At 43.1% G+C, this 27,717-nt stretch overlaps 1 protein-coding gene across 1 annotated transcript; it reads left to right on the forward strand.

Annotated features, from left to right (window-relative positions):
* Positions 1-22,612, forward strand: LOC109422362 (uncharacterized). Its single transcript, XM_029860998.2, has 4 exons — positions 1-475; positions 554-2,806; positions 18,367-20,719; positions 21,528-22,612. The coding sequence occupies exons 1-4, from the start codon at positions 133-135 to the stop codon at positions 22,543-22,545; spliced, it is 5,967 nt and encodes a 1,988-aa protein (XP_029716858.2). The 5' UTR covers positions 1-132; the 3' UTR covers positions 22,546-22,612.
* The last annotated feature ends 5,105 nt before the right edge of the window (positions 22,613-27,717 follow it).

Here is a 27,717-nt window from a genome sequence, read left to right on the forward strand (position 1 = left end):
TGACAGTTCCATCCAAAGTCGACCGCATGGTTTTCTCGTGTTTGCGCGTAGTTTGAAATTCGGTCCCGAAATTATTGCAAAATTTGATGTAAAACAGTGTAAAATTCAGGTTAAAGTGCGTTCAACTGTAGCATGACCACCACGGCCATGAAGCGGAAATCGATGTCCGGCGGGGAATGTCCGTTCGGAGCGAAAAAAGTGAAAACCGAAAGTGCTCAGAACGGTGTGGCGGCGGAGCACCATCATGATGGGGAAAAGAAGCCGAAGAAGCCCATGGTGAAGAAGACATTGCCGAAGCAAAACGGAAAGGATGAAAAACAGAAAGTGGGCGGCGGGAAGAAGGCGATTGATAAGAAGCGTGATGTTACGAAGGAGGCGGATGATGGACCAGCTGTGAATCATTTTGGCGGAGTGCCGGCGAAAGCCGCGGAAAACTTCCGGCAGCAGTTAACGAAGGGATCGGTGGCTGTTGATGGTAAGTGCCTATTTCACAGGTCATATTGAAATCAAATCAGGACCGAATATGATCATTTTTTGCTATTCTTTTTTACAGCAATTCGTCACTTCACACATGCCATCCAGGAGAACCCGTCGCTGGCGGTGGATTTCATTCGAGCGGGAGGAACATTCAAGCCGCTGCTCAAAATCCTGGACTCGATGGATAAGGACAAACTGGCCGATATAGGGAAGCTTCTGGAGTTGATTCACTACATTCTGCTCGAGAGCGTCAACTACGACGAGGTGCATGCTGATTATGCATCGAAATGCGCCCGTAAGGTGTTCACCGACTACAAACCGGTGGTGATGTCCTTGCTGAAGGGCCAACAGGACGAACAGCTGATAATGGCGGGGTTACGCATACTGAAGGCGATCTTATTGGTGGATCCAAGTCATGGGAAGGATATCCTGCAGCTACTGGATGTTTGCTTACCGGAGATGGAGGTGGCCAAGTACCGGGAAACTTCGCCCTCCTCGGACAGCCGGGAGTCCTTGCGTGGAGTTTTCGTAGATTTCAGTTTAGCGTTTTTAATAGACACCAGTACGGAATTGGTGCGGATGTGGTTGAGTCGCTATCAACTACTAAATCCTCTAGTGATCAATTTGGTATACGATCGAGCGGAGAACGTTGTTTTGGTGATGAAGACATTTGAGCAGTATATTCTGAATTCACGTGAGATCGACAAGTACATCTATCGTACGACATTCAGCACGGACATTTTGAAGGCTTTGGTCAACGTGTACGAATGGGTTGGACCGACCAAACAGGAAGTTGATGTCCAAATGAAGAATACCGTGCTGAATGCAGCGGAGAAAGTGATTCTTCCGTTGCTTACTTCCAAAAAGTATCATCTGGTGCCAAAGATGGTTGACCTAGGAAGGGCCAATTCTCGTCACAAACACATCCTGCTGGCGCTCAAAAATTCCCAATTACACAAGCATCAGCAGAAACTGGTGTTGAAAATGTTCGAAGCGTGCCCAGAAGTGCTTCCGGCGGTTGTGGAAAATTTCGGTTCGCTGCTCAAATCCAAAAGGCCTGAATTTCGCGAATTTCTTTTGGAGATTCTCCGACAACTGGATCCACAGGAGATCACCAAGCATTTCACATCCGCCAACGCTAAGCAGGTATCCAATTTTGTTACTAAATCGACCTTGCCAAGAACCGTGTTAGAGTTCGTAGCTACATCGATTAACAAGAAATTTTATACAGGATTCTGTCTAGAATTCCTGTCGGTAATGTTGAGCCAGTGCGAGAAATATCTGCAGGAGATTCCCAAGCTGAAAAATCTGGATCAGTTTGACCTCAAAAAAGTTAAGTTTGATGTCATTAACCAAATCTTGGCGCTGTTCCCCACAATCGATGCCATAATGGCTGCAATGATGCATCATCGTTTGGATAAGTCCGTTCCCAAGCCCTACATAGCGATGGAGTACGCCATGGATATTCTGCTGGCCTGCATAAGAACCTTCCCTTCGTACATTGAGTCGTCTTCGTTCATAACCACCTACAGAAACATTCTGGATCCGGTCTATCGCCATCGTGGCATTGAACACGAATATCTTTCGTACGAGTTCAAGGCAATCCAGGTCATCATCGCCCTGGAACCGCAATCGATCGCCTTCAATTCGGAACTGTTCCCATCCGTACTAAAGCTGCTCACCAAGGTCTACCTCAACGGAAGCCCGGAAATGCAACGACAGGCCACAACCCAGCTGCTGGCGCTTTTCCGGAACACCACCCTATTCGGGAACAACCCAACCGAAATCGAGATATGGTTCCAATCGCTACTTTACGTAGACCCCGGCCTCGTCCCCGAACTAGTATCCTTCCTGGCCTTTTCCTGCCGCCAGGCAGCCGAACGACAATCCCGCCCGACCGAGAAGAATCACTCCCTCATCGACGAAGCATTCGAAAAGGTTCGCCAATCGGATCTGCAGGACATTTTCGCACGGGTCGAGGTGGAAGCCTCCGCCGGACAGCTGGCCCAGGAAGAAACGGTCGAACTTCCGGTGGCGGATAACCTGCTGATTTACATGTTCCATCCAGGAGCAAAGAAACCTCCGCCGCCACAGTTCCACCCTTATCTGCAGGCTGTGGCGTTGCGTTACTTCCACTTCCTACCGCATCCGGAGATTGTGGAAAATTGTGCCAAAGCTGTCGATGGCCAACTGAAGAAGTATTTCCGGAAGTGGATTGTGGAGGGCAAGCTGAAATCGTTGGACACGTTCGGAGAGACGAGTGCGCTCGGTCGATTGAGCCATTTGCTGTTGCTGAAAAAGAAAAACTTGGAGGAAGTTTTACCAGAAGGTGAGTAAACGACTGAATCATAATTGTTTAAGCAAGCTTTTAACATTTTTGTGAAAGTACAAGTGATATTAAAATTTTAAGCGTGTATTACTGGACAATATAGATAGCTACTGCTTCCGAGCGCATTACTTATGTTTCGATCATGTTAATAGATAATTATGTTAGATAATGAGCATGAGCAAAGATGACCGCACAATTCGTAGTTGCTACTCCGTGATTGATCAGAGCAATCGAAATGCACAAGGAACCAGTGAATAAGTGCTTGGGACTAGGTAGCTTACTATTCTCAATGTGTACAGTCCGAGAACTCACAAGTAATGTCAATAACGGCGCTGGCCACGTCCTTACGGTAATCGAGGAGAGAAGGGGATTGTTAGTATGACAACCGTTGTTAAAGAGACTAATAGGTAGTTATGTTAGGGCCGATTTCTTCACCCTGGCTTAGGCGTTAAGCCAGGTTTAACTATATGGGTAAGCCTGGTTTACGAGTTAAGCCGAGGTGAAGAAATCAGCCCTTAGATAATCAACATAAATCTACGAATGTGTTGAATGTTTATTTTAAATTATTGACTTAGCAGACGCATACTAGCCCACAAAGAAACACTATTTTTTTTTTTTTTTTGTAATTCTTTATTAGTATCTCAATCAATTTTTACATTCTTCAACTTAATCTAGGTGTTCTGTGTATTATAACACACTATCATTCTAATTTGATGAAATAAATTTAAGCTATTATCAATACTAATTAATAACATATTACATTTCATTTGCTGTAGCAGTTAAGATTTTTTGCAGGCTTTATTTTTCACCTGCGTGTCAGAAATACATTTTTTTCAACTTATCCTAACCCTAACCCAACTTAAACTAATTATACAAAGAGCTAATCGTAGCAATAGAAGACTGCAACGATTTTCGACGAAAGTTGGCAATGATTTTAGTTGACATCTGCTCCAATGTTTCAATATTAGAAATTTGATGCAACTCATTAGTGCTATACCAGGGAGGCAACTTCAGAATCATTTTCAAAATTTTATTTTGAATCCTCTGAAGTTGCTTCTTTCTGGTATTGCAACAGCTCGACCATATTGGGACACCGTACAACATGGCCGGTCTGAAAATTTGTTTATAAATCAAAAATTTGTTTTTGCGACAAAGTTTTGATTTTCTATTAATAAGTGGGTATAAACACTTAATGTATTTATTGCACTTAGTTTGAATACTTTCTATGTGGTTTTTAAAAGTTAAGTTTTTATCTAGTAAGAGCCCTAGATACTCAACTTCTTCCGACCAATTTATTGGAGTTCCCCTCATAGTGACAACATGTCTACTTGAGGGTTTCAAATAAAGAGCTCTTGGCTTATGTGGGAATATGATAAGTTGAGTTTTGGAAGCATTTTCAGAAATCTTCCATTTTTGCAAATAAGAAGAAAAAATATCGAAACTTTTTTTGCAATCTACTACAAATGACACGCAAACTTCGCCCCTTGTCTGAGATTGCTGTGTCAGCGATTTTTGACATCCCTGTGGCAAATCAGGTAAGTCGGAGGTAAAAATATTGTATAAGATTGGTCCCAGTATGCTGCCTTGTGGAACACCAGCTCTTACAGGTAATCTATCTGACTTGGAATTTTGATAATTTACCTGAAGTGTTCGATCCGATAAATAGTTTTGAATAATTTTAATAATATATAGTGGAAAATTAAAATGTTTCAATTTTACGATCAAGCCTTCGTGCCAAACACTATCGAATGCTTTTTCTATGTCAAGAAGTGCAACGCCAGTAGAGTAACCTTCAGATTTATTGGAACGAATGAAATACGTTACCCGTAAAAGTTGATGAGTAGTCGAATGTCCATGGCGGAATCCGAACTGCTCATTGGCAAAAATAGAATTTTCATCAATATGAATCATCATTCTATTTAAAATAAGTTTTTCAAAAAGTTTACTGATAGATGACAGTAAGCTTATTGGACGATAACTAGAAGCTTCGGCAAGATTTTTATCAGGCTTCAAAATTGGAACAACTTTAACATTTTTCCATTTTTCAGGAAAATATGCTAACTGAAAACATTTGTTAAATATATTAACCAAAAATGATAAGTAACTTTCTGGAAGTTTTTTGATGAGAATATAGAAAATTCCGTCATCACCCGGAGCTTTCATATTCTTAAACTTCTTTATAACACAAGTTTACAAAATAAAACGAAAATCGTGAACTTCTGTCAACGACCAAAATTTTTTAAGCACAATTTAGTGCTGATTTCGAAACCGACCTTCAAAAAAATTAAAGTAGAACAGTTTTTTAGTTTTAGCTCAATATCGAGTTTTGTAACTTTTCAAAATATGAAATTTACTAAAATTCAAATATATAGCGTTTTGTTCAACCAATTTTAAATCTTTTTCCATAAATTAAAAGCTGAATACAATACCATTCGATCATCTGAATAAAGGTTTTGCGTCAGATTGATAAAATTTAAGATATTGGCGAGTTTTAGGGACGATCTTCTTAAATTTTAGCAAAATTCCCAAAAATTTTTGAAGAAATGTATTTTTTTCAATAAGAAAAAACCAACTTAAAAATTCTATCTCGACGTTTATTTGACATATCATATGTAGGCGAGTTACAGTAAAAATTTCAGCTCAATCGGAGCATTGATTACGGAGAATGAGATGTTTGAAGTGAGCGACTTTGCTTAAAAATAGAACAAAAATCGTTTTCAAATCATCAACCTTGTATGGAAAGTCGAAAAAATTTCCGCTCTACTGTAATTTTTTTCCTTTGCGTTTTCGAACTCAGGGCATGGTTCTACACCAAAAATGATCATCAGCTTACCGAGTTCAAAAATGCTGTAAACTAGTGTAATAGATCTGACTTCGTCCAAATCAGTGCCCAATGAATTGTCGAAAATGTTCTCATGATTGAGAATGTTTTCGAATTCGCGGGCAACCTGATGTTCTATTGGACTAGTGAGATCTATACTGAAATTATGCGCACTTTCAAACTGTTTGGCAAGTTTTTGTGCTTTTTCAGAATTAGTTAATAATATTTTGTTATCCTTTTTCAGCGCAGGAATAGGCTTCTGAGGTTTTTTCAAAATTTTTGTCAATTTCCAAAACGGCTTAGTGCCGGGGTTTAATTGAGAAATTTTATTTGCAAAATTTTTGTTTCTCAATTCTGTGAAACGTTTTTTTATTTCCTTCTGAAGATCCTGCCAGATTACTTTCAAAGCAGGATCTCGAGTTCGTTGGAATTGTCTCCTTCTCACGTTTTAAGACGGATCAGAAGTTTCAGATCGTCGTCAATAATAACTGAGTCGAATTTGACTTCACACTTTGGTATTGATGCGCTTCTAGCTTCGACTATAGTACTAGTCAAAGTTTCAAGGGCATTGTCAATATCAAAATGTGTTTCCAATGAAACATCAACATCTAAATGGCTATCGATGTATGTTTTATATGTATCTCAGTCAGCTCTGTGATAATTGAAAGTAGAGCTGATGGGATTAAAAATCGCTTCATGGGAAATTTGAAATGTTACAGGAAGATGATCAGAATCAAAGTCAGCATGAGTAATCAATTGGCTACAATGTTGACTTGAGTCAGTTAAGACCAAATCAATTGTTGAGTAGGCCGTCCCTTATTTTGCAAAATTTAGAAATGTTGTAAGTTCGTTAGTGGAAAATGATCGTTTTAGCTAAAAAATGATCGTGTCAAAATTTGAAGTCCGTATCTCAAGGCTAAGTGGTCCCTCAAGGGGCCTAAAGTTGTCAAAAATTGTATGGGACCAAAAAAACATGAAATTTTTTTTGACAAAACAAATACGTCATTCCATTAAAACCGGTGATTTTAGGACCCTAAAGGGCCAAAAATGTGCTTAGATTTGCGATATCTCTACTCGTTTCCAAGATATTGACAAAAAACTACTGAAAAATCAGCATTTTTGACCATTTTTTTAAATTCCGAAGGAAACTTACCCTATTTTGTTCAATAACTCAAAAACGAGTAGAGATATCACAAATCTAAGCACATTTTTGGCCCTCTAGGGTCCTAAAATCACCGGTTTTAGTAGAATAGCGTATTTTTTTGTCGAAAAAAATTTCATGTTTTTTGGTCCCATACAATTTTTGACAACTTTAGGCCCCTTGAGGGACCACTTAGCCTTGAAATACGGACTTCAAATTTTGACACGATCATTTTTTAGCTAAAACGATCATTTTCCACTAACGAACTTATAACATTTCTAAATTTTGCAAAATAAGGGACGGCCTATTGTTGAGGGATTTCTAGCAGAAGAAAAACAAGTGGGGCTATCGGGATATAGAATAGAAAAATATCTTGTAGAGCACTGATCAAATAAAATCCTGCCGTTTAAAATGGGCTGAAGATTATTCCACGAACGGTGTTTCGCATTAAAATCGCCAATTATGAAAAATTTGGACCTGTTGCGAGTTAATTTTCGCAAATCAGATTTAAGAAAATCTATTTGCTGGCCAGTGCATTGAAAAGGCAAGTAGGCCGCAATGAAAGTATGTTTACCAAAGTTTGTTTCAACAGAAACACCCAAAGTTTCAAAAACTTTGGTTTCGAATGATGAAAAAATTTGGTGCTTGATGCGCCTGTCAACGATGATAGCAACTCCACCACATGCTCCATCTAGGCGATCATTTCTATAAATAAAATAGTTTGGTTTTCGTTTGATTGAAGACCCAGGTTTTAGATAAGTTTCAGTAATAACTGCAATATGCACATTATTTACTGTTAAAAAATGGAATAGCTCATCCTCTTTACCATTTAGAGAACGAGCATTCCAATTTAAAAAGTTCAAAAATTTATTTGGATCCATTACCAAAACGTAATCCAATTACTATTTTATTTGTAAATTTAACTCCAACTTGGACTGCTTCAGCCATAGTTTGAGTTTTGAACATTGCATCAATGTTCAGATAAAAAGTCAAAATCGGAAGCAGACATGCATGAATCACGTGCATTTTCCGAATTTGATGTTTGGTGATAGGAATTTATTTGAATTTTGCTTACCCGCAGCCACATGGGCATAGGTAGCTCGATTCGTTTGAATAAAATTAGAAATATTACTCACTCCACTGCTGGAGGGTAGATTATTCGCTCGAAGGTTTGTTTGGTGGTTAACTACCTCCGGCGAATAGGTACGAGCGGTATGAAAATTATTCAACCGATCGTTGATGGAAGAATTTCTGTTGTTAGAAATTCTACCTGCAGAGTTTCGGGTACGACTAGCGTTCCCATTCATCTGCCGTGCACGTGATTCGACAACTTTTTTGGCAATCCCAAAAGTTTGACTTATGGTTGCCACCGCAATTCGTACATTTAAACTTCCTGGTATCTTCCCTTACCGGACAGTTGTCCTTGGCGTGAGAAGAACCTCCACAAATCATGCATTTAGCATCCATGTGGCAATGTTTCGTTCCGTGCCCCCAACCTTGGCACTGACGGCACTGAGTTGGGTTCTGGAAATTTCCCCCAGGCTTACGAAAATGTTCCCATGTCACTTGGACAAGAAACGTTTTCTTCGCCTTTTCCAAATATTTCAAGTTATTTAGATCACTTTTGTTGAAGTGAACTAAATAAAATTCTTGAGAGATACCCTGCCGAGGATTCTCAGAGCGGGTTCTCTTTTTCATTTTTATTACTTGGACTGGAGTGAATCCAAGTAATAAGTTGAGTTCAGTTTTGATCTCATCAGGTGATTTGTCATCACTAGAGAGACCTTTTAATACGACTTTGAATAAGCGTGCAAACCTGTCGTCGTATGTGAAAAATTTATGCTTCTTCTCAGTAAGGTACTTGAGAAGAAGATCCCGATCTTTCAGGGTTTCCGGCAATACGCGGCAGTCTCCTTTCCTGGCAATTTGGAAGGAATCCTTGATTCCCCTTATGGAGTTCAAGATCTCCTGCCTAAAACCAGCAAATTCACAGACGCTGACCACGATTGGCGGCACCCGTTGTTTTTTAGCAGAAATTGAAATACCTGGGCTAGAGGCATCCTCAATTTGCTGTTCCGAAAAATTGTTCAGCGTTTCATAAGGATTACTCATTTCAACGAAATTTTCATCCGAAACAATTGTTTTAGTAGAAGGAAGCGGAGAAACTGAAAGTTCTCCTTTCCTTCTAACTTTGCCGCGTTTAGCGACAGTTTTGAAACCGACTTTTTTGGAAGGAAGCGGTGAATTCAAGGATTCACCCTTCCTTTTGTTCGATGATGCAACCATGATTTAATTTGAAGCGACCTTCCAGGAGGTTTTTTCCCTAATCGGTGTCCAAGTAGGATTACCACCGTTTCACGGAATTTGACTTCCGTAAACGGGTCCAACGAATAATCAAAGGCACGGGTCCAGGCAAGGATCGAAAAAGAATCAGTAGGTATAAATTTAGCGCTGAAAAGTGCTATTGTGGGTAGTACTGAGAAGTAGTGTTGAATTGCTTTAGGTAGTAAAACTTCCTGCAGCAGAGAGAGCTTACGTCCGCACAGCACAAGAGTACGATGCGAACTGGAAGAAACACTATTGATTTGCAAATTTCTGTGGTGTACCTGGGCATCCCCACGGTATTTCGTCCCTTACCGCGTCAATGCAGGGCTCTGGCTAGGTGGACCTCTTCTCCCTTGCTACTCGTTGGATCCGAAATGAGTTTCAATCATAAAAATCAAAATCTAGCGGTGTCGGTAGCGGCGAGGCCAACCGAATCGTGGTTGATGAGGGCCATCATTCAAAATCGAGACGGGCTGTTTGCAATAGAGGTGGCAGTGTAGCAGCTTGGCAAAATCATCGAGTTTGCGTCCACGAAATTCAACATAAACAAGGACCTTAAAACGACCCTGTTGCGCCTTCGTGAGTCGACGGACGATGCCAAGCAATATCACAAGAGACTCGTGAGAACTTCAGCAACGGCAGAACCGGCAGAACCGGCGAAAGTAAAGGTTACGAAGCATGTTACGAAGTCTATACAGACGGAGGCCTGCGCCTTCGCAGGAAGCTCAAAAGATGTGGTGGATGCGACTGCTTTTGATAAGCACTCGCAGAAGCGGGTGAGGCAGCCGTCAGGTGAGGAACTATCTGGCGGTGCCCGCAAGGCTAGGCGGACACTAAACCCGAAGGTCGGTAGTAATGTAGTAATGCCGGCAAATCGGCGTCCCGGAAAGCTGGGAAGAGGGGGCCTGAAAAGGCTGGCCCGTCCCGAATTTAAGGGAACAGGGGGATGCGACCGTTGTTAGGCCCTCAGCAACTACATAGTAGTGCGAACCAAGGGGATGAACCCCCCCCCCCTTTGAACGAAAGTCGAGCGGAAGAAAAATAAGATAAAGTTGCAGATCGAGGAAGCTAGGGACGTCAAACCAAGGCGTAAAAGAGTCGGTGTAAAGCGCGAAAAAGGCGACGCGCTCGTCATCAAGACCGAACAGTCGAAGTACTCGGACGTCTTGAAGGCGATGCGAAGCGACGCCAAAAGCTCGTGGATCTGGGAGCCGACGTGCCGACGATGATCCTGGAGCTGAAGCGCGATAAGGAGCGCAAGGGCGCCGCTTACGAAAGGTTGGCGGAAGAGGTCCTTGGTGAAGGAGTAGAGGTGAAGGCTCTCACATAAAAAGGCGACTCTGAAGGTCAAAGACCTAGACGAGGTCACCGAAGTGGAAGAGCTCGTCACGGCACTGCGGCAACAGTGTGAGGTGCAGGTGGCCGCCGCAGCCGTTAGGCTACGGAAAGGGCCCAACAGGGTCACAGATAGCTTTGGTTCAGCTACCCGTGGCGGACGTCAAAAAGTCCGTTAAAGTAGGGAAGATAAAGGTTGGCTGGTGTGTATGTCACCTGACGTTCCACGAGCCACCGAAGGTTTGCTTTAGATGTCTGGAACCACGACACAATTCATGGGACTGTAAATGGCCTTACAGGCGCAAACTGTACAACTACTTACAGGTACAAGGCTGCACGAGTCCACTCATGTGTATGATCTGTACCGGGAAATCCGTGAACATCAGGTATCCTGCTGGTGGTCCAAGGTGCCCGGTCTTCAAGAAAGCCGCAACGAACAAATCTAAGTGCTGGTAACGAAGGTGAACCTGAACCACTGTGACGCGGCTCAGCAACTGCTTTGTCAGGCGGTTTCTGAGTGGAGGACGGATGTCGCCACCATTGCGGACCCATACCGAGTCGCGGATAGGTCCAGAAAAATAGCGGAGATATGGACGACGGGTAAATAACCCGTACCTGTGAGGGCTTCCTGGTCGCCAAAGTAAACGGGGTCTTCTTCTGTAGCTATTATGCGCCTCCGCGGTGGCCGATCGAGCAGTTCAGGCAGATGCTGGACCGCATGACGACCGTGCTTACAATACTCCTCTCCTCCTCTTCTTGGCGTAACGTCCTCACTGGGACAAAGCCTGCTTCTCAGCTTAGTGTTCAATGAGCACTTCCACAGTTATTAACTGAGAGCTTCCTCTGCCAATGACCATTTTGCATGTGTATATCGTGTGGCAGGCACGAAGATACTCTATGCCCAAGGAAGTCAAGGAAATTTCCTTTTACGAAAAGAACCTGGACCGACCGGGAATCGAACCCGTCACCCTCAGCATGGTCATGCTGAATACCCGTGCGTTTACCGCCTCGGCTATATGGGCCCTACAATACCTAGTCCATGAAATGGGGAAGCCGTTTCACGAACTAGCGGTTTCAGATCCTGCTAGAAGGCCTGGTTATGCTAGATATCGATCAGGCTAATGTCGGTACCAAAATTACATTTACCTACTGTCTACCCCTGTTGGTTTGAACGATACCTCATGCAAACCAACGGGGTTCATCTTTTAATTTGAACTTCTAGTAACCCTGTGGGCATCGTAAAACACACTGATGACAATCCTTTTTGCTGTTTTGTTTTGATTCTGCGTTCTGTTTCACCCCGTTCCATGAGCAGAATGACGTTTGAACCATTTTTAGTTTGAACGATGTGCAGATTAGCAGGGGCCAAATTAAAAAGTTGTAACCCGACAGCCTTAAGAGTTTCCCGGATGATAGTTAAATGGCTTAAGCGCCACTTCTTACGGAGACCATTTACCGTTTTTAAGGTTGCCCGACCTGTGAGACCCTTTTAGGGGAGGGTAAAAGTTTTCTCAAAAATGATTGGGCGGGAAACGAGTTGGCTGATCAAGGGGAACAAGGTGCTTACGACTGGGAAGTCGTGGAAAAAAACTAGAAATTAGTGTGCGACAAGTTGATATTAGCCGGTGACAAAAATGGGTTTCGCGATGGTTATCATCACTGGAAGACTTTACTTCGAAATATTCAATCCAGCCACAAAAGAAAGGAGATTATCCTTGGTTGGTTAACAGGGCCAACCTCCCCAGAAAAATTACTTAAAAAGAACCAAAACGACCGAAAATGTGAAAATGCCTCTAAATCTACCGCTTCAGACTTCTCCCATTAGAGTGTTCAAATACATTGATGTTGCAGTGTAACTAAAACCCATTTATTGGAACCAATTCAGCATCTTATCTATATTTACACTCCTGCTTTATCGACATCGAATTCATGTGTACTTATTCTAGGCCTATTCTACTTCATTTCCCTCTCACTCACTAGCTAAAGTTCATTTGTGCGGTACTCAAAAAAAATGTGCGGTGCGGTGTTCATTTGCCAAGGGGCAACTTAAACTTTATGCTGCAGCCTACTGCCGGGCGCTTACGCGTATGGCTAACGGTAGAGGCTAATTTGCAGCGGCCACGCTAGCTCGATTGGCTAAGGCTAGGGGCAAGATCTCACCATGCGCATGGGAAAAAGAAAGCATGCATGCTACTTACGGTTTGGACGCTGTCTATCTACGTGGGGGCATTTGCGGCTACGGTGCAATTCTGCGCGCGGGCAAAACGCGCTCTCCCGTTGACTCCTGGTGGGAATCTCCTACTTCACTTCGCTGGTGTGGCCGTTCTCAAACGGCGCCTCCCACGGGGATCTGTGGTCTTCTCGACGGGGTACGGCCGTCGCACCGACGATCGTCACCGCCGGTGGTGCAGTGGACTCGGTCGTGCTTGCCACGCTGGTCGTCGCCGGATCGAATCCGAACGAAAAAACTTTTTGGACGCTTGTTTCCACTCGGGACACTTTCGGAATGAATGATGGCCGGCTCAAAGCTGGACCCGTTGCTACTGCCCTGCCTAGGGCGCGGGAATAACGTGCGCTGCCCTCTCCGGCCACGTGTACCGCCGGGTACACGTCTTCGTAGCAGGAAGGCGGGACGAAAACGGTCGTTCTTAAAACGGGGGGCGGTGGTGTGCCGGGCTTCCGCAACTTGCAACACATCTAACAAAAAGACACCAATGCCGAGTATTGAACACCGCACGTGACACTACTATGCACGTATGCCTTTACCGCTTTATCCGCAAGTCTACGCTCGCACCAGAAAACCGCCAAAATTGCAGTATGCACTTTACTTGCCTAGCTAAACTAACTATTTGGAGGGAAATCAACAGGATAATCTAAATTAGTAAAGTAGAAGCACTTTCACACTTGAACTAAGTTCACCTTCTTGAACACACCACGGCGCGAATTACTGCTCGGACCGTTCTCGACTCTTCCGCGGACCTGAACGAAGTGATCGAGCAAAGTCTCAAGGTCCTCAGATAAAGCGCGAGTTCTAAAAATATTCGTCCCCGGATATTACGTGAAATTAACGAAGTTAATTTCGCGAAGAACTAAAATTCGCCTTCACGCACACCAAAATCCTTAATTGTCGGGAGAAAGCATCCCCTTTCCCCAAAGTTGATCCGAGCTTCCAATTCATTGCCCACCCGAAGATATTCAAAGGCAGGTCGGGTCAACGATACTTGAATAGAACTTGGACAGGTCGATGCCCGTAGATCATCACATGGTCGCTTGGCTAAAGGTTTCTAATTTGGCGCCAGAGATCTCTCAGGAACTCATTTAGTTTGTGGTCTGTGGTGTGTGGCAAGGGAACTCAGTGAGTTCTACGCTACTCAGATACTCAAATTCAAATATTGATTTCAAGGGGTAATCCAATAGTGAAATTAATTTATCTCTGGTGGTCTGTACAACTTTTATCTCAATTAATTCATGGTACTGTTACAAAGTGTTCAGATTAGATGCAGTCAAACCAACGGTACCTCGTCGTTGAAGGCGCTCTGTCGTGAGCGAAACCTACTCGGTTTCCAAAGACGCTTCGAAGGTTTCTGTCAGAGTGTCAATGCGGATCCCGGGGATTCTATAACATTCCCCAGAAAACCATTCCCCAGAATACCAATCCCCAGAATTCCATTCCCCAGAAAACCATTTCCCAGAATGTACCATTTCCCAGAAATCCATTCCCCAGAAATCCATTCCCCAGAATGCACCATTCCCCAGAATGTACCATTCCCAAGAAAAGCTTAATATACTCGGCTAAAAAGTTTAATTTGATACACAAACAGTACAATGTTGATCATAGTGATATGTTATAGGCAAGGATTTTAAAATTATAGTGTTATTATGCGCAAACATCTATTTCTTATACGGCATATCCCTAAAAATATTCTACAATGGTTCAAACGTTTAATTACCATTGTACACAGTTGCATGTTGATCTTTAAACATATCTTGAAAGTTCACAAACTGTCATCATTCCAGTTGCGTTGCTATAAAATGTTTTGTTTTTGACAGATTTGTGAAAATTGTGCAGCACTTGTTTCACGATGAATAAAGTTTTAAAAGTGATGTGCAAAATTTACAGAGAAAACGCATTTTCTTCTGATGTTGTTCAGTATACAAGATCCTAATGGACCAGTTTATCACAGACAAACAGACGTAACTCTTAAAGGAAATTCATCAAAAACTTTTGCCCGGTGTCTTTTTCATGAGCATACTGCCACCTGTTGGTATAACCGCGCGAGACACTGTCGGCCATGATGGATTTTGATTTGACATTTACTAACACGCACACTATTACACAAATAGCCTGTAATTGTTGTTTGCATTATTCAGCAAAGTGTACACTGGCAAACGTCAAAGCGATTGAACACTACCGCCTCTGATGGAAGGATCGCGCAAATCAAATGAAATTTGAATTGATCGTTAAATGCATGTGCCAAGCCGTTTTTAAGAGTGTTACGTCTGTTTGTCTGTGAGTTTATGGTCGGTTTATATTAAAAAGATTTTTCTGTCGAGTTACACGGAAAGACTCAACTGACCACGTTTTTCTACGCAAATGGTTGGAGGAATCCATCCCAACGGCTGTTCCTAATTATTCTCTTCAAAGGCCCTTCATGCATGCGGTATGAGAAGGGCTTTTATCATTATTCCAATACTATGGATTAGAAAAAGTTAACATATAAGCAGTTTTAATGCCAACAATTCTAAATATTTTTCATGAAGAAGGAAAAAAGTATCATTGTTTTCCTTTTGGCATTCAAAAACCCAACAATGTTCCTTCTTTTTAAAGACTATTTTTCTTAGAAAATAAGGCAATTAGTAATATTTTTGAAATTATAACTGCTTACATTTTCAACATAGATTTTCCCTTCTTTTCTACATAGGCTGTTCTTTCGAATTGCACTTTTCAGGAAATTATGGGCATTATTACAACCACCGGTGTTAAACTGCTGTTATATTTATTATATATTTTTTCAAATTTCTAAACACCTGTGCTTGTGGTGCCGATAGTTACCTAGACATTGTAACTCGAAAGAACAGCCTATGTAGAAAATAAGAGAAAATCTATGTTGAAAAAGTAAGCAGTTGTGATGCCGATAATTTCCTGAAAAGTGCAATTCGAAAGAACAGCCTGTGCAGCAAAGAAGGAAAAATCTATGTTGAAAACAGTGAAGAGAATTGTCAGACAAAAGCGGCACAAAACAAGCAACAAAGAAGGTGCGACGATTAATCTTCATCCCTACTGGTGACAGATAATGACATGATCTCTAAATTTTTTGTTGCAGACAAAACGGAAGCTGAATTTGTTGCGTACTTTTCAACTCGTGAATAATCAATTATTACTAACCCAAAGTCGAAACTGTTTGATGATAGAGCTTCACCAGATTTGCAGTGTTTACCGACTCGAAGTTACCGTTCGAAAATCGCAATGCAAGGCTTAAAAATCTCTAAATTCGTGGTGTACGATGTTAATCCCATTATTTTCAAGTTGGGACAAACTTATGTCGCATGGGTTGTTTTGTCGCAACAAATACAGGTTGTTGCGCGATGGTTGAATTTTGATTCACTGGTTGAAAATAAAAGCAGTTATAATTCCAATAATTGTACCAATTTCCTAAATTCTAAAAACAACTTGTTGAAAAAAGGAACCGTGTTGGGTTTTCGAATGCCGAAAAGAAAACAATGTCACCACAGACAAACAGACGTAACCCTTCGACTTTTTTCGATTCAAATTTTAGTCTCGGAAACAGGTTCGCTTAATTCTAAAAGGACTGAATTTGGCCAACCATCGACTAGGTGGCAGTAGTGTTAAACTCGAACAAAAACGATGCGAGCGCCGTGGATTTGCAGTTGGTCAACCCTCAAATAAACCGTTAAATAGATGTACGATGGAAATTATCAGAGTGTTACGTTTCCTTCTTCGTTAAAAAAATGTTTGAGTCGTTATAAGAATTGTTGGCATTACAACTGCTTATATGTTCATCAACAATTTTCCCTTCTTTTGCATAGGCTGTTCCAGGGTTGAAAAAATCACATTCAATTGAATGACATTTTGCTGAACTGAATGCTTTAGGCATTCATTTTCAGCTCCGCTGTGAGATACTTGAAAGTGAACACAGAAAAACTCAACTACTTTGTGGACGTAATGATTCCACCATCATCAACATGGACTTATCCACCGATGAACTAAATTCATCGCGGTCCGAGAATTTTGACACTAGAGCGGGGTCTGTTCCAATCAGAATCGTCGAATTCTGATTGGAACGGCCCCGCTCTAGTGTCAAAATTCTCGGACCGCGATGAATTCGGTTCATCGATGGATAAGTCCATACGCTCTGCGCAGAGATGGAAATACTCTCATCGTGAATCAATTCGCGAGTGTAAAAGCAACAAACGGTTTACTCACGGTGCCGAGAGTAAGCCGTGTGTGAGTTTATTCGCACCCGCTTGCTTCACGAGTATAAAGCAAAACAAAAACAAAAACACTCATGAATTTTTATTCGCGAATATCAAGTGGAGATGCGGGAATTGCATTTTAGTGCGATTTTAATAGCAAAACAAGTAATTATCCATCAGATAGTAGTGTTTTGTGCTTTATTGTTCCTGAAAAGTTAATCTGTCGGCAGTGTAAATTCGTTTTTTCACAAAATTGAAAAATGCTCAGAGCTGCTTCGCGAATCAATCACGAGTGCGACCAGCTTCGTTAGCTCGCGAGTGAAGGAAGTGCGAATATATTCTGGCTTCTGTTGTTCACGAGTAGGATAGCTTTGCGTTTGTGTCTACTCAGCTGCATTCCTCACTGTTTTCCATCACTGGCTCTGCGCTGATGGATGCTTCATGTCAACAACGGCCGCATGAATACGACTGGCCTATAAGCAAGCGTGGTGAATTTTCTCTTTTGAGTGCCAATTACAGCGAAAATGTTGTTATTGAATCTCGCCGTCGCCAAGATGTGAGCGACGAGAGAATTTTTATTCTCTTCTCTCCCGCCTCTGTGAAGGAAAGAGGCTTCAACGTCAGAAGCGGTGCGGTGAAAAGACAAAAACAAAAACTCACGTTCGTTGCATGCTTTCATTTTATTGCAACCCTGGGCTGTTCTTTCGAGTTGTACTTTTCAGGAAATTATCGACATTGTAACTGCTTACTTTTTTAACATAGATTCTCCATTCTTTGTTGAATAGGCTGTTCTTTCGAATTGCACTTTTCAGGAAATTATGGGCATTACAGCCTAATATATTTATTTAATATTTTTTTCAAATTTCTAAACACCTGTGCCGATAATTACCTTAACTCGAAAGAACAGCCTATGCAGAAAAGAAGGAAAAAACTACGTAGAAAATGTAAGAAGTTTTGATGCCGATAATTTACTGAAAAGTGCAATTCGAAGGAAGAGCCTATGCACAAAATAAGGGAAAATGTATGTTGAAAAAGTAAGCAGTTGCGATGCCAATAATTATACCAATAGCCTAAATTGTGAAGGCAAATCATGCTTATTTCCAAAGTTTTTCATGTCAAATAAGAATTTTTTGGCAGGATGTTTCTTCCGGTGATTTTTTACGAATAAATATTTGATTCTTAGCGATTGTTATAAACCATTCAGAAATAAAACAATAGTTTTATTTTCTTTCTGGGGAATGGTATATTCTGGGGAATGGGTTTCTGGGAAATGGTTTTCTGGGGAATGGTACATTCTGGGGAATGGAATTCTGGGGAATGTTATAGAATCATCCCGTGGGGTGATGCCTACACGATCGTGATGGTCAAGGTGTAATGGCTCCCACAGAGCAGTCTCTAGAGATGTTGGAGAGGATAATCGAAGGATTTCGAGGGTTTTCGAAGTAATTCAAAACAACAAATATATGCACTTGGTTAATAACGTTTTCTTTTATTTTCTTCCAGGCCCTCGGCACCGCTGTGAGCTGGTTTACCTGATCCACGAAACCGTTTTCTACGCAACGCGATTGATCGAACTCGGACAATTCGATTCCAGCTACGCAACCGCGTGCGCATTCTACCTCAACGGCTTCCTCGACCAACTGCTCACGGCAGAAGCGGATCTCGCACCCGTGGACCAAAAGCTGGGTGGTGTCCTGGAAAACATATTCTGTCACAGGCCAGTTCTTTTCCAGCACTTTACGATAGCCGCCAAGAGAAGCGATACTACTACAGTTGTGACGAACTTCATCTACGATCTGATGAAACGATTACACCAGGCACCCAACTTTTCCCACTACACGGCGCTCTATTCGAACAAAGTCGTCAACGAAATCATCCTGTCGTCGACACCGAAAGTCACGTTCGATCTGGATGCTGGTCTAGTAGAGAGACTGTTGGAGATTTTCGAGTTGAATGAAAAGCATTGTGTTACGTTGTTGAAGCATTATTCCCAGCTGTCGCATCGGAAGTTCATCAACGACAAAAATGAAAAAACTTATCACTTTCGGCTGTTGACAGTTGGATTGGACAAGTTAGCTGGAAATCAGGAATACTTTCTCGATCAGCAGACGATGTCCGGGATATCGAAGATCTACGTGGATTTCATTCGAGAGAACGGGAATGAGTTGAATTTGGAAACGTTGGAAGCTGCTCTGCAGCATTATTTGGAGACCTTCGGTCATAGTGTAGGTCATCTGGAGGAGGATCTGTTCCGATGCTTTTTCGAGAGCAAACGGATTGGGAAGCCAATGGTGCGACTAGCGGCTTTCCTACTCGGCAGGGATACCCGTCTCCGACTAATCTTTCCGGAACTGGTACCGGGAAACGTTTCCAAGAAGGAACTGATGTATCCGTTGACGAATGTTGCCTTCGCAAAAGGGGTCTTTGGAGGGAACCTCGGGGAAGAGGGTAAGAAAGTTTTGAACATGATCTACAATGAGTTCAAAAGTGGTCTCAGCAAAACTATCGAAAAACCGGGCAAGGCTGCTGTTATCTACAAGGAGAATTCCGTTGCCAATCAGCAACTTATAAGAACCTGTATGCCGAGTAACGAATGCGTTGATTTTGCGAAGAAAAAACTTAAGATTGACTCCTTAGAGTTGTACCAGCTGAGACTAATGATGGAGATCTATCGCAAGGCGTTTGAAGCTACCAAGGAGGATGCCGGGCAAGTCAAGATCGTCCACGTCAATGTCTTCAATGTTTTGCTGCAATTTTACAACATTCTCTTGAAGGTCGAGGATTTGCTGAAAGAAGTCGATAAACTTAATGGTTTAGTCTTGGAAACGTTTTCATGGATTCAATTGAGTAAAAGTTGCACGCATTTAAATGACCTAGAGTACGGAGAAATCACGGCCACTTCTAATTGGACAAATTTCTGCAAATTTGCCCTGAAAGTGGGCATAGATATACAAAAATCACCGGATCAACCTAATCGCCTTGACGAACGACTGCATGTTCTGCTTAAAATCACTGCTCTGTTGGTTGATCTTTTCTATAAAGATAACAGTAAACCGGCGGATGTGGTCACATTCTATGAACTGGCATTATCCCATTCTCGATTCCTGGAAGTCCTGCTGACACCTTTCCAGTTCAAAATCAAGACCTTCTTGGTCCATCTCTTACTGGTTCTTGCGAAGAAGAATCCTTCAGTTATGGATAAAAAACATATTCCTCTACTTCTTGGTTCGTACGGTGCGACCCTAACCGAAGGTAATCGCTACCTTCTTGCGCTTATCCAATGGTACGAAAGATCCGGTGTCCACATGCACGAGTACCGTCCGTACCTATGGGGCGAAGCAGCGATCAAGCATTTTTCAATCGGACAAGATGCGACCGACCAGCCGACACTGTTCCGGATCAACAACTTTGAAGCATTTCGACTGTTTAACAAAGAAAAGCTGTACAACACCCTCAACAGCTTTCCCGTATGGCGAAAGGTCGATGCCGTTGCCCAACTCCCGGAAACAAACTTTGACGACCTGACTAGACCGAATGGTGGCAGCAAAACCGTCGGTCAATACCAACCTACCAACGAAATAGAACGTTTCGTCGAAGGCAGAAGAAAAGCGTCGCCAGCGGTGTTGCACCACTGTGCTGGCAAGCGGGAAGTACTGGCCGCCATCTACGATCCGGCCTTCCTGCTGCCCATGCTGGGATACCTGTTTGCACCGGAGAGTACCGATCTGCTGGACGTAGCCGGCAAGAATGGCGCTCTGGCTCTGCCGTTTGCGTGCCTCGCCAGTGAGGACGAAGGAATGCGCCTGGCCGCGGCCAGTGTTATTCTAAGGATCAAGGGGCATCTGGAACTGTCGAGGTAATTAACAGAAATTTTGAACCTTTCTAGCCGACTATTTGTATAAAATTTACAATTTGCTTTCGTTAACCCTTTCTTTCCCACAACTTCAAATATTTACTATAAAAGGGTTCCAAAAAAGTGCTTCAAATCTTGACTTAACAAGGATTGTATTGGATTAAGTGTTCTCGTTTTTTGGATTATCTCTGCTACTAAATTTGAATAGTGACTAGGGTTTATGGTTAGAGTAGCTCAGATCGACCTTCACCATAAAATAATAGTATCGAGCAATATTCACAGACTTATGCATAATAATGTAAATCCCATGTGGCTTTAGTCCATGAACCTCACTTTTGTAAGGAACTTCTACCCAGGATATCTTGTGGATTCGGTGTTTGCTACTCTCAGTAAAATTAATTGAGAAATTCACGTGTCATGCCTCGACTATGTATGCTTGTCAACTACGCAATAGCTGCCAAACTCATCTCTGAACTAACTAGAAGAGATGTACATATTTGCTGGTACAATTGAAACGGATACTTGAATAGGGAATGTGTCTGACAGTATGATGAATCAATAACCATCCTCTGCGTATGCTTTCATATAAAATAGGAAAATCAAGATGTAAAGGGTTTTCAGCTAGTACTTCCATGCTTTCTGTCGTAACCTTTCAGATCAGTTCGCAACAGTGTCTCCATGGATGTCTGAAAAATTACGTATGTCTTAGTTAACCTAGGTTCATCGCTATTCGACATCCGTCCAGTGACTTCCCGAAAAGAAACAAAAAGTTATTATATTAATCATAAATACTCATTCATTTTTTCAACAGGAAATTCATCGATTCCAAGTTTTGGTTGCATCTCTTCAACGCTACACAAAACGGCCTGGCCACTCTCAACAGCCGTAAGCCAACCAACGCAGCAAACAAATCACCCAGCACTGCCAGTAAAGCTCTGTCCAGACCGGCCTTCCTGCCGGCTCTTTTCATCGGAAAAACGATCAACATTCTCCCGGATGCCCTGAACGAACTACACGCTACCCTGACGCAGTACTTCTTACTGAAAGACACCTTCGATTTCAAAGCCGTTCCGCACTTCCTCGTCATGTTCCACAGCTCCGACGTCAAACACAACGATCATCGGATCTTCATTCTGGAGACCATCTACAACGGGCTCAAAACCCACGACGATTTCATGGTTCTTCGCCTTTCGCCCGTCATTCGTGCCATCATGGACTTTTACGATTCGTCGCTCTCCAATCGAGAACTGAACATTCTCATTCTGAACACCTTGAACAGCATCGCTAAGATCCCCAAATCATGCGAAGCAATGGTCAATTCCTTGGGATTCCTGACGTGGCTTAGCGAACAGATCGAGGCAATCGAGAGCTTCCACTTCGACACCATTGAGGCATTCCTTGGAATCTTGTGCAACCTCTGGTATTCCGCTAAGATCCAGCAGAAAAACTACAACATGAAGCAACTGAATCGATCCGTGCTGATCATGGTTCTGAAGTTCCTTCCGTTACTTTCGACCAGAAGTTCCAGTAAAACGCTGACGAGATTTTTGAACTTGTTGGAGAAAACCACTACTCTGAAGGAAAACGAACAGAACCTGGAACTGGTGAGCGACGAAGTGCTGGAGTTCATGTTGGCATACTTTGAAAAACTATTCGAGCAGCACTTCTGGCACGTTCGGTACGTCAGAATGAACGGAACAGTGAACGACGAAGATTCCGAATCGTTGGCGGAAAAACTGTTGGTACAGGGTGTGGACCAAAGTACGATCTATATCGTGCTCACGTTGAGGCGATTCGTAATCCGAAAGCAACGGGTGATTAGAAAGTAAGAGTATAAGGTAGGTTGCTGATTTTGTCTTTAAATGTTTATTCTTTGTAAAAAGATTCGTATGTAAATCAGTTGGGTTTTTGTCGAATAGGTACGAAAGAAATTCGTCATTCTTCAACTGCCACTCTTCAGTGATGAAAGATTTGAAAACAACGCGCGCCCTCTGAATGAAAACCTCCAGCCCTCTGACCTATCAAACACCTCTCTTCTCTTTTCTTATCGCATTACTTCGCATCTCTCTTTATCCACTAGGTATGATCACTTTTGCGGTGTCGATTTTTGCAAAATTTCGAACACACAAACCGGAATAGTCACAACTAATTGCAGCTTGTCCGCAATCGACTTCCCTAATAGAAAAATATGATACAACGTGCTTAACAACCCTTTCGGGCTATCATCTTGATCATACACCGAATGATACAATCATGCACTCAATCGCCAGTGTATAATACATTTTTATTAGGGTTGATCTTTTATATGAAAATTTTAATATTTCTGTATGGGGAAAGTAAACTTTTCAAACTTTTGAAGAAAAACGTACTTCAAAGCAACTCTAAAAATCCGCTCCGCTGAAGATGTACTTAGGTACCTTATCGATCAGGCTAAAGCCGGGATGGCCTCTGCTTTACATAGTAGCCGTCTCCATTCCACTCGGTCCATGGCTGTTTGTCTCCAGTTCCGCACTCTGTGTAGGGTCCGCAGATCGTCCTCCACTTGGTCGACCCACCTAGCTCGCTGCGCTCCACGTCTTCTTGTACCGGTCGGATGACTCTCGAGAACCATTTTAGTCGGGTTGCTATCCGACATCCTGATGACGTGACCCGTCCACCGTAGCCTCCCGATTTTCGCGGTATGGACGATGGTTGGTTCTCTCAGCAACTGATGCAGCTCGTGGTTCATTCGCCATCTCCATGTCCCGTCTTCCATCTGCACTCCGCCGTAGATGGTACGCAACACCTTCCGTTCGAAAACTCTAAGGGCGCGTTGGTCCTCTGTACGTAGGGTCCATGTTTCGTGCCCACAGAGGACGACCGGTCTAATCAGCGTTTTGTAGATAGTTAATTTCGTGTTACGGCGAACTTTATTCGATCGTAGAGTTCTGTGGAGTCCAAAGTAAGCCTGCCACAATACGCCTCTAAATTTCTCTGCTGGTGTCGTTGTCGGCGGTCACCAGTGAGCCCAAGTACACGAATTCTTCAACTGTCTCGATTTATTCACCGTCGATATAAATTCGGGGTGGCGGGTGCGGTGATTCCTCCCTGGAGCCCTTTGCCATCATGTACTTTGTCTTCGACACATTAATGACTAATCCGATTCGCCTGGCTTCACTCTTTAGTCGGATGTACGTTTCCGCCATCGTCTCAAATTTACGAGCAATAATATCAATATCATCAGCGAAACCAAGCAGCTGAACGGACTTCGTGAAAATCGTCCCACTCGTGTTTATCCCCGCTCTCCTTATTACAGCCTCTAAAGCTATGTGGAACCGCAAGCACGAAAGGACATCACCTTGCTGTAACCCTCTGCGAGATTCGAAGGGACTCGAGAGTGTCCCTGATACTCGAACTACGCACATCACTCGATCCATTGTCGCCTTGATCAAACGTATCAGTTTATCAGGGTGTTGTGATTCAGTTGTGCCGCCGGTCTATGATCTGGATATTTATAATACATACCCATATGAACATACATGTACACGCTAACCTGAAACTACCCATCGCCTGGGTCGATTCTACCCGGATTTTCATGTTGTTAGCAGTTGTCAAAATCCGGGTAACCAATAGAGTTAATAAACTATAGAGGACGAATGTCGCTGGCGTCGCTGCCGAAACATCTCTTGCTGGCGGAGATAGGCCGGGCTATAAGTGTCAAAGCGAAAAAGTATGCAGTTTGACAGATAGATACCCGACATGTTTCCGAACGAGAACAAAGGGAACAGCAGCGACATTCGTCCTCTATAGTTTCTTAACTCTATTGGGTAACCCGAAAACCCAGATTGGTTGGATCTGGGTAAAGATCTGGGTAATCGGCACTTTGTCATTTTCCGGCTTGAGAATATGGCAGCGGTCAGGTGAACGCTGGCAATTATGGATGTTTCCACGAAAAATATGAGGATAAATGACGGGAAAACAGTGAGATTCTTCCTGGGAACTGTTTTCCTGCATCAGGTAAGTGAAAAGCACATGGGACTTGGGAGCTTTCTATTAAAAATCTAAATTGGAAATAAATTAACAAAATCAAGGTCCCGGAGGAGCTGGGTACCGGTTACCCAGATTTTGTCACCAGCATCGGTAACCCAGATTTGAGTAAAGGTGCCTTTACCCAGATTAGAGTAACTGCAGTTTTGCTCAATCTGGGTCGCTTTGACATCAATCTGGGTAGCTGAGGGTTAGCGTGTACTTTGATTCAAATAAAAAAACGTCATTCTGTTACTGTCGGTCAAAGAGTAAACACGCTGCCTTCTTACCACTCCGAAATTACGACAGTTGGCGACGCTTGGACGGAAAAAAATCCACGAAAGGAGAAGCGCTAGCGCTACGATGAACATCCCGTGCTGAATTCCGCCGCAGTTCCGGACGAACAAGGTGAAAGGAGGTTAGGAGAAGAAAAAGAGGGTACTACTGCCATCAGTGTACCGTTCGTGTCACACCGATTGCCTTTGCGTGTGTTGACATTTGTGCTGCTTGCTGCTGCTGCGAGACCGAATCATGTCGTTCGCGGGGAATGCTGCTGCTGCTGCGGGGAGTGCCGCCGGATTTGTTGCTGCTGTGCCATCGACGTTCACGTTCGAACCATACGATAAACATAAATCGAAGTGGTCTCGATGGGTGAAACGTCTGGAGAGTGCTATGTTGATATTTGGTGTACCTGCTGCGAGTAAACTGAACATGCTACTGTACTATATGGGGGCAGAGACGTACAATCTGCTGTGTGATCACCTGTCTCCCATCGAGCCGGAAACAAAATCGTACGACGAAGTTGTGGCTGCGCTGGACGGCTACTTTGACCCAGAGCCATTGGAAATGGTGGAGCTCTGGAGGTTCCGGTCGCGGAATCAACGAGAGGGAGAGACGATAACCGAGTTCATAACAGCTTTGCAACGAGAGGCCAAACACTGCAAATTCGATACGTATCTACAAAAGGCTTTGCGGAACCAGTTAGTGTTCGGACTACGGAATCAACGAATACGATCGAGGCTTATCGAAGAGCGGGCATTGACTTTTGACAAAGCCAAGGATATCGCGCTGTCCATGGAGGCTTCGGGAGAAGGAGCCGACGTGATCAACCGAAGGATGCAGGATGAGATTTTATGATGGACGGAAGGAAGACGAAACGGCACCCAGCTCAGGCTGCGGCTCCGTCTGGTTCTACTGTACAGGTAACTAACACAACTAACAGGACTTGTTTCAGATGTGGAAGTGATGCACACTTAGCGAATGTTTGTGCACATAAGGACACTATTTGCAGTCACTGTAAAAAGAAAGGTCATCTTAGGCACCCTACACACTACTCAAACGGTTTGACCAACATTGACTCCGCCCCCAGGTTGGTGGTTGAGTTGGTGCTGTGTTTGGCCGTGTGTGATGCTGTTTGACGAACCGATTTGGCAGTTCGTCAAACCGATTTGACGGTTGACGGTTTGATCGGCAAAAATCAAACCAGTTTGATTTTACTCAAACCAACAGTGGGCGGAGCCAATGTTTGACGAACCGATCGTACCGTGTGTAGTGTTGTTGCACAAACATAGTGCGATTTCAAATGGGGGATGATGTTGGTGCAACCAAAGTGACATGTTGGTGCAACACGATTTGGCAGTTCGTCATACGATTGCAGAAACATTCGCTGGTTCGACCAACCTGGGGGCGGTGGCAATGTTGGTCAAACGGTTTGAGTAGTGTGTAGGGTGCCTTAAGCGAGTGTGCATCAGCTTCACATCTGCTACTGCGATGATGAGACGCAGCACGCTTGCAAGCAAGCATTCTAAATTTAATGCAAATATGGTTGAGCAAGAAGAAGAAGAAGCGTCAGAGGATTCAGACAACGAGGTAGTTAACGAAATCTGTACGATTGATGTATGTAAGCTTGAAGGGAACGGTAGCCCGTTGTCCAAGATATTTCTCAATTTGAGTGTGAATGACGTACCGATTCAGTTCGAAGTAGACAGTGGTTCACCGGTGTCATTGATTAGTCTTGGTGATAAGGTCAGGTGCTTCAAAGATCTTCCTCTACACGAGTCGAATATTGAACTGCGAAGTTACTGCGGTAGCAAAATCGAGGTTTATGGTACAGTTTCTGCTAATGTTGCATACCATGGAGAAAACAATAATCTGCGTCTGTTCGTGGTAGAGACGAGCCGCCATCCACTGCTCGGCAGGGAATGGATGCGGTCATTGCGGTTGGATTGGAATGAGGTTATGAGTAAATATGATACTACGGTCGATAAGGTTGAATTGCGTTCTCCAAAGACAAGTGTGTTGAAGGGGCTGATTGATGAATTTTCTTCGGTTTTCGATGATTCGCTCGGAAAAATTACTGGGGTGGAAGCTTCTCTTTCTCTCAAGCAGGGCTGTACTCCAGTTTTCCTCAAGGCTCGTTCGATACCGTTCGCTATTCGTGATGCAGTGGAGTGTGAAATCAACAGAATGGTTGACTCTGGAGTGCTGGTGAAAGTAAACCACAGCAACTGGGCGACACCAGTCGTGCCCGTTATGAAGTCAGGAAACAGGGTACGTTTATGTGGGGATTATAAGTTGACCGTGAATAAAAGTTTGTTGGTAGACGAGCATCCTCTTCCGACAATTGACGAGCTTTTTTTCCAATATGGCTGGAGGCGAGAAATTTTCGAAATTGGACTTAGCGCAGGCATATCTACAAATGGGCGTCCGACAGGAAGATCAAGAAGTGCTTACCATAAGCACACACCTTGGTCTGTTTCAACCAACCAGGCTAATGTATGGTGTAGCGTCCGGACCCGCAGTATTCCAACGAGAAATATCTCAAATACTTGATGGAATTCCTGGAATCTCAGTATTCCTGGACGATGTCAAGGTTACCGGACCTGATGATGCCACGCACTTAGAACGTCTAAAAGAGGTTCTTCGAAGATTCCAAGAGCACAACATGCGAATCAATGTTGCTAAATGCGAGTTCTTTGCAGATAGCATTGAATACT

The sequence above is a fragment of the Aedes albopictus genome, chromosome 3 (genome assembly GCF_035046485.1).
Source record: "Aedes albopictus strain Foshan chromosome 3, AalbF5, whole genome shotgun sequence".
NCBI lineage: Eukaryota > Metazoa > Arthropoda > Insecta > Diptera > Culicidae > Aedes > Aedes albopictus.

Bases quoted from the DNA above. Each gene is read 5' to 3' on its own strand.
- LOC109422362 (XM_029860998.2), top strand. From the start codon at position 133: ATGACCACCACGGCCATGAAGCGGAAATCGATGTCCGGCGGGGAATGT. The intron at 476-553 runs GTAAGTGCCTAT...TCTTTTTTACAG, and splicing joins GGGATCGGTGGCTGTTGATG to CAATTCGTCACTTCACACAT. The intron at 2,807-18,366 runs GTGAGTAAACGA...ATTTTCTTCCAG, and splicing joins GGAGGAAGTTTTACCAGAAG to GCCCTCGGCACCGCTGTGAG.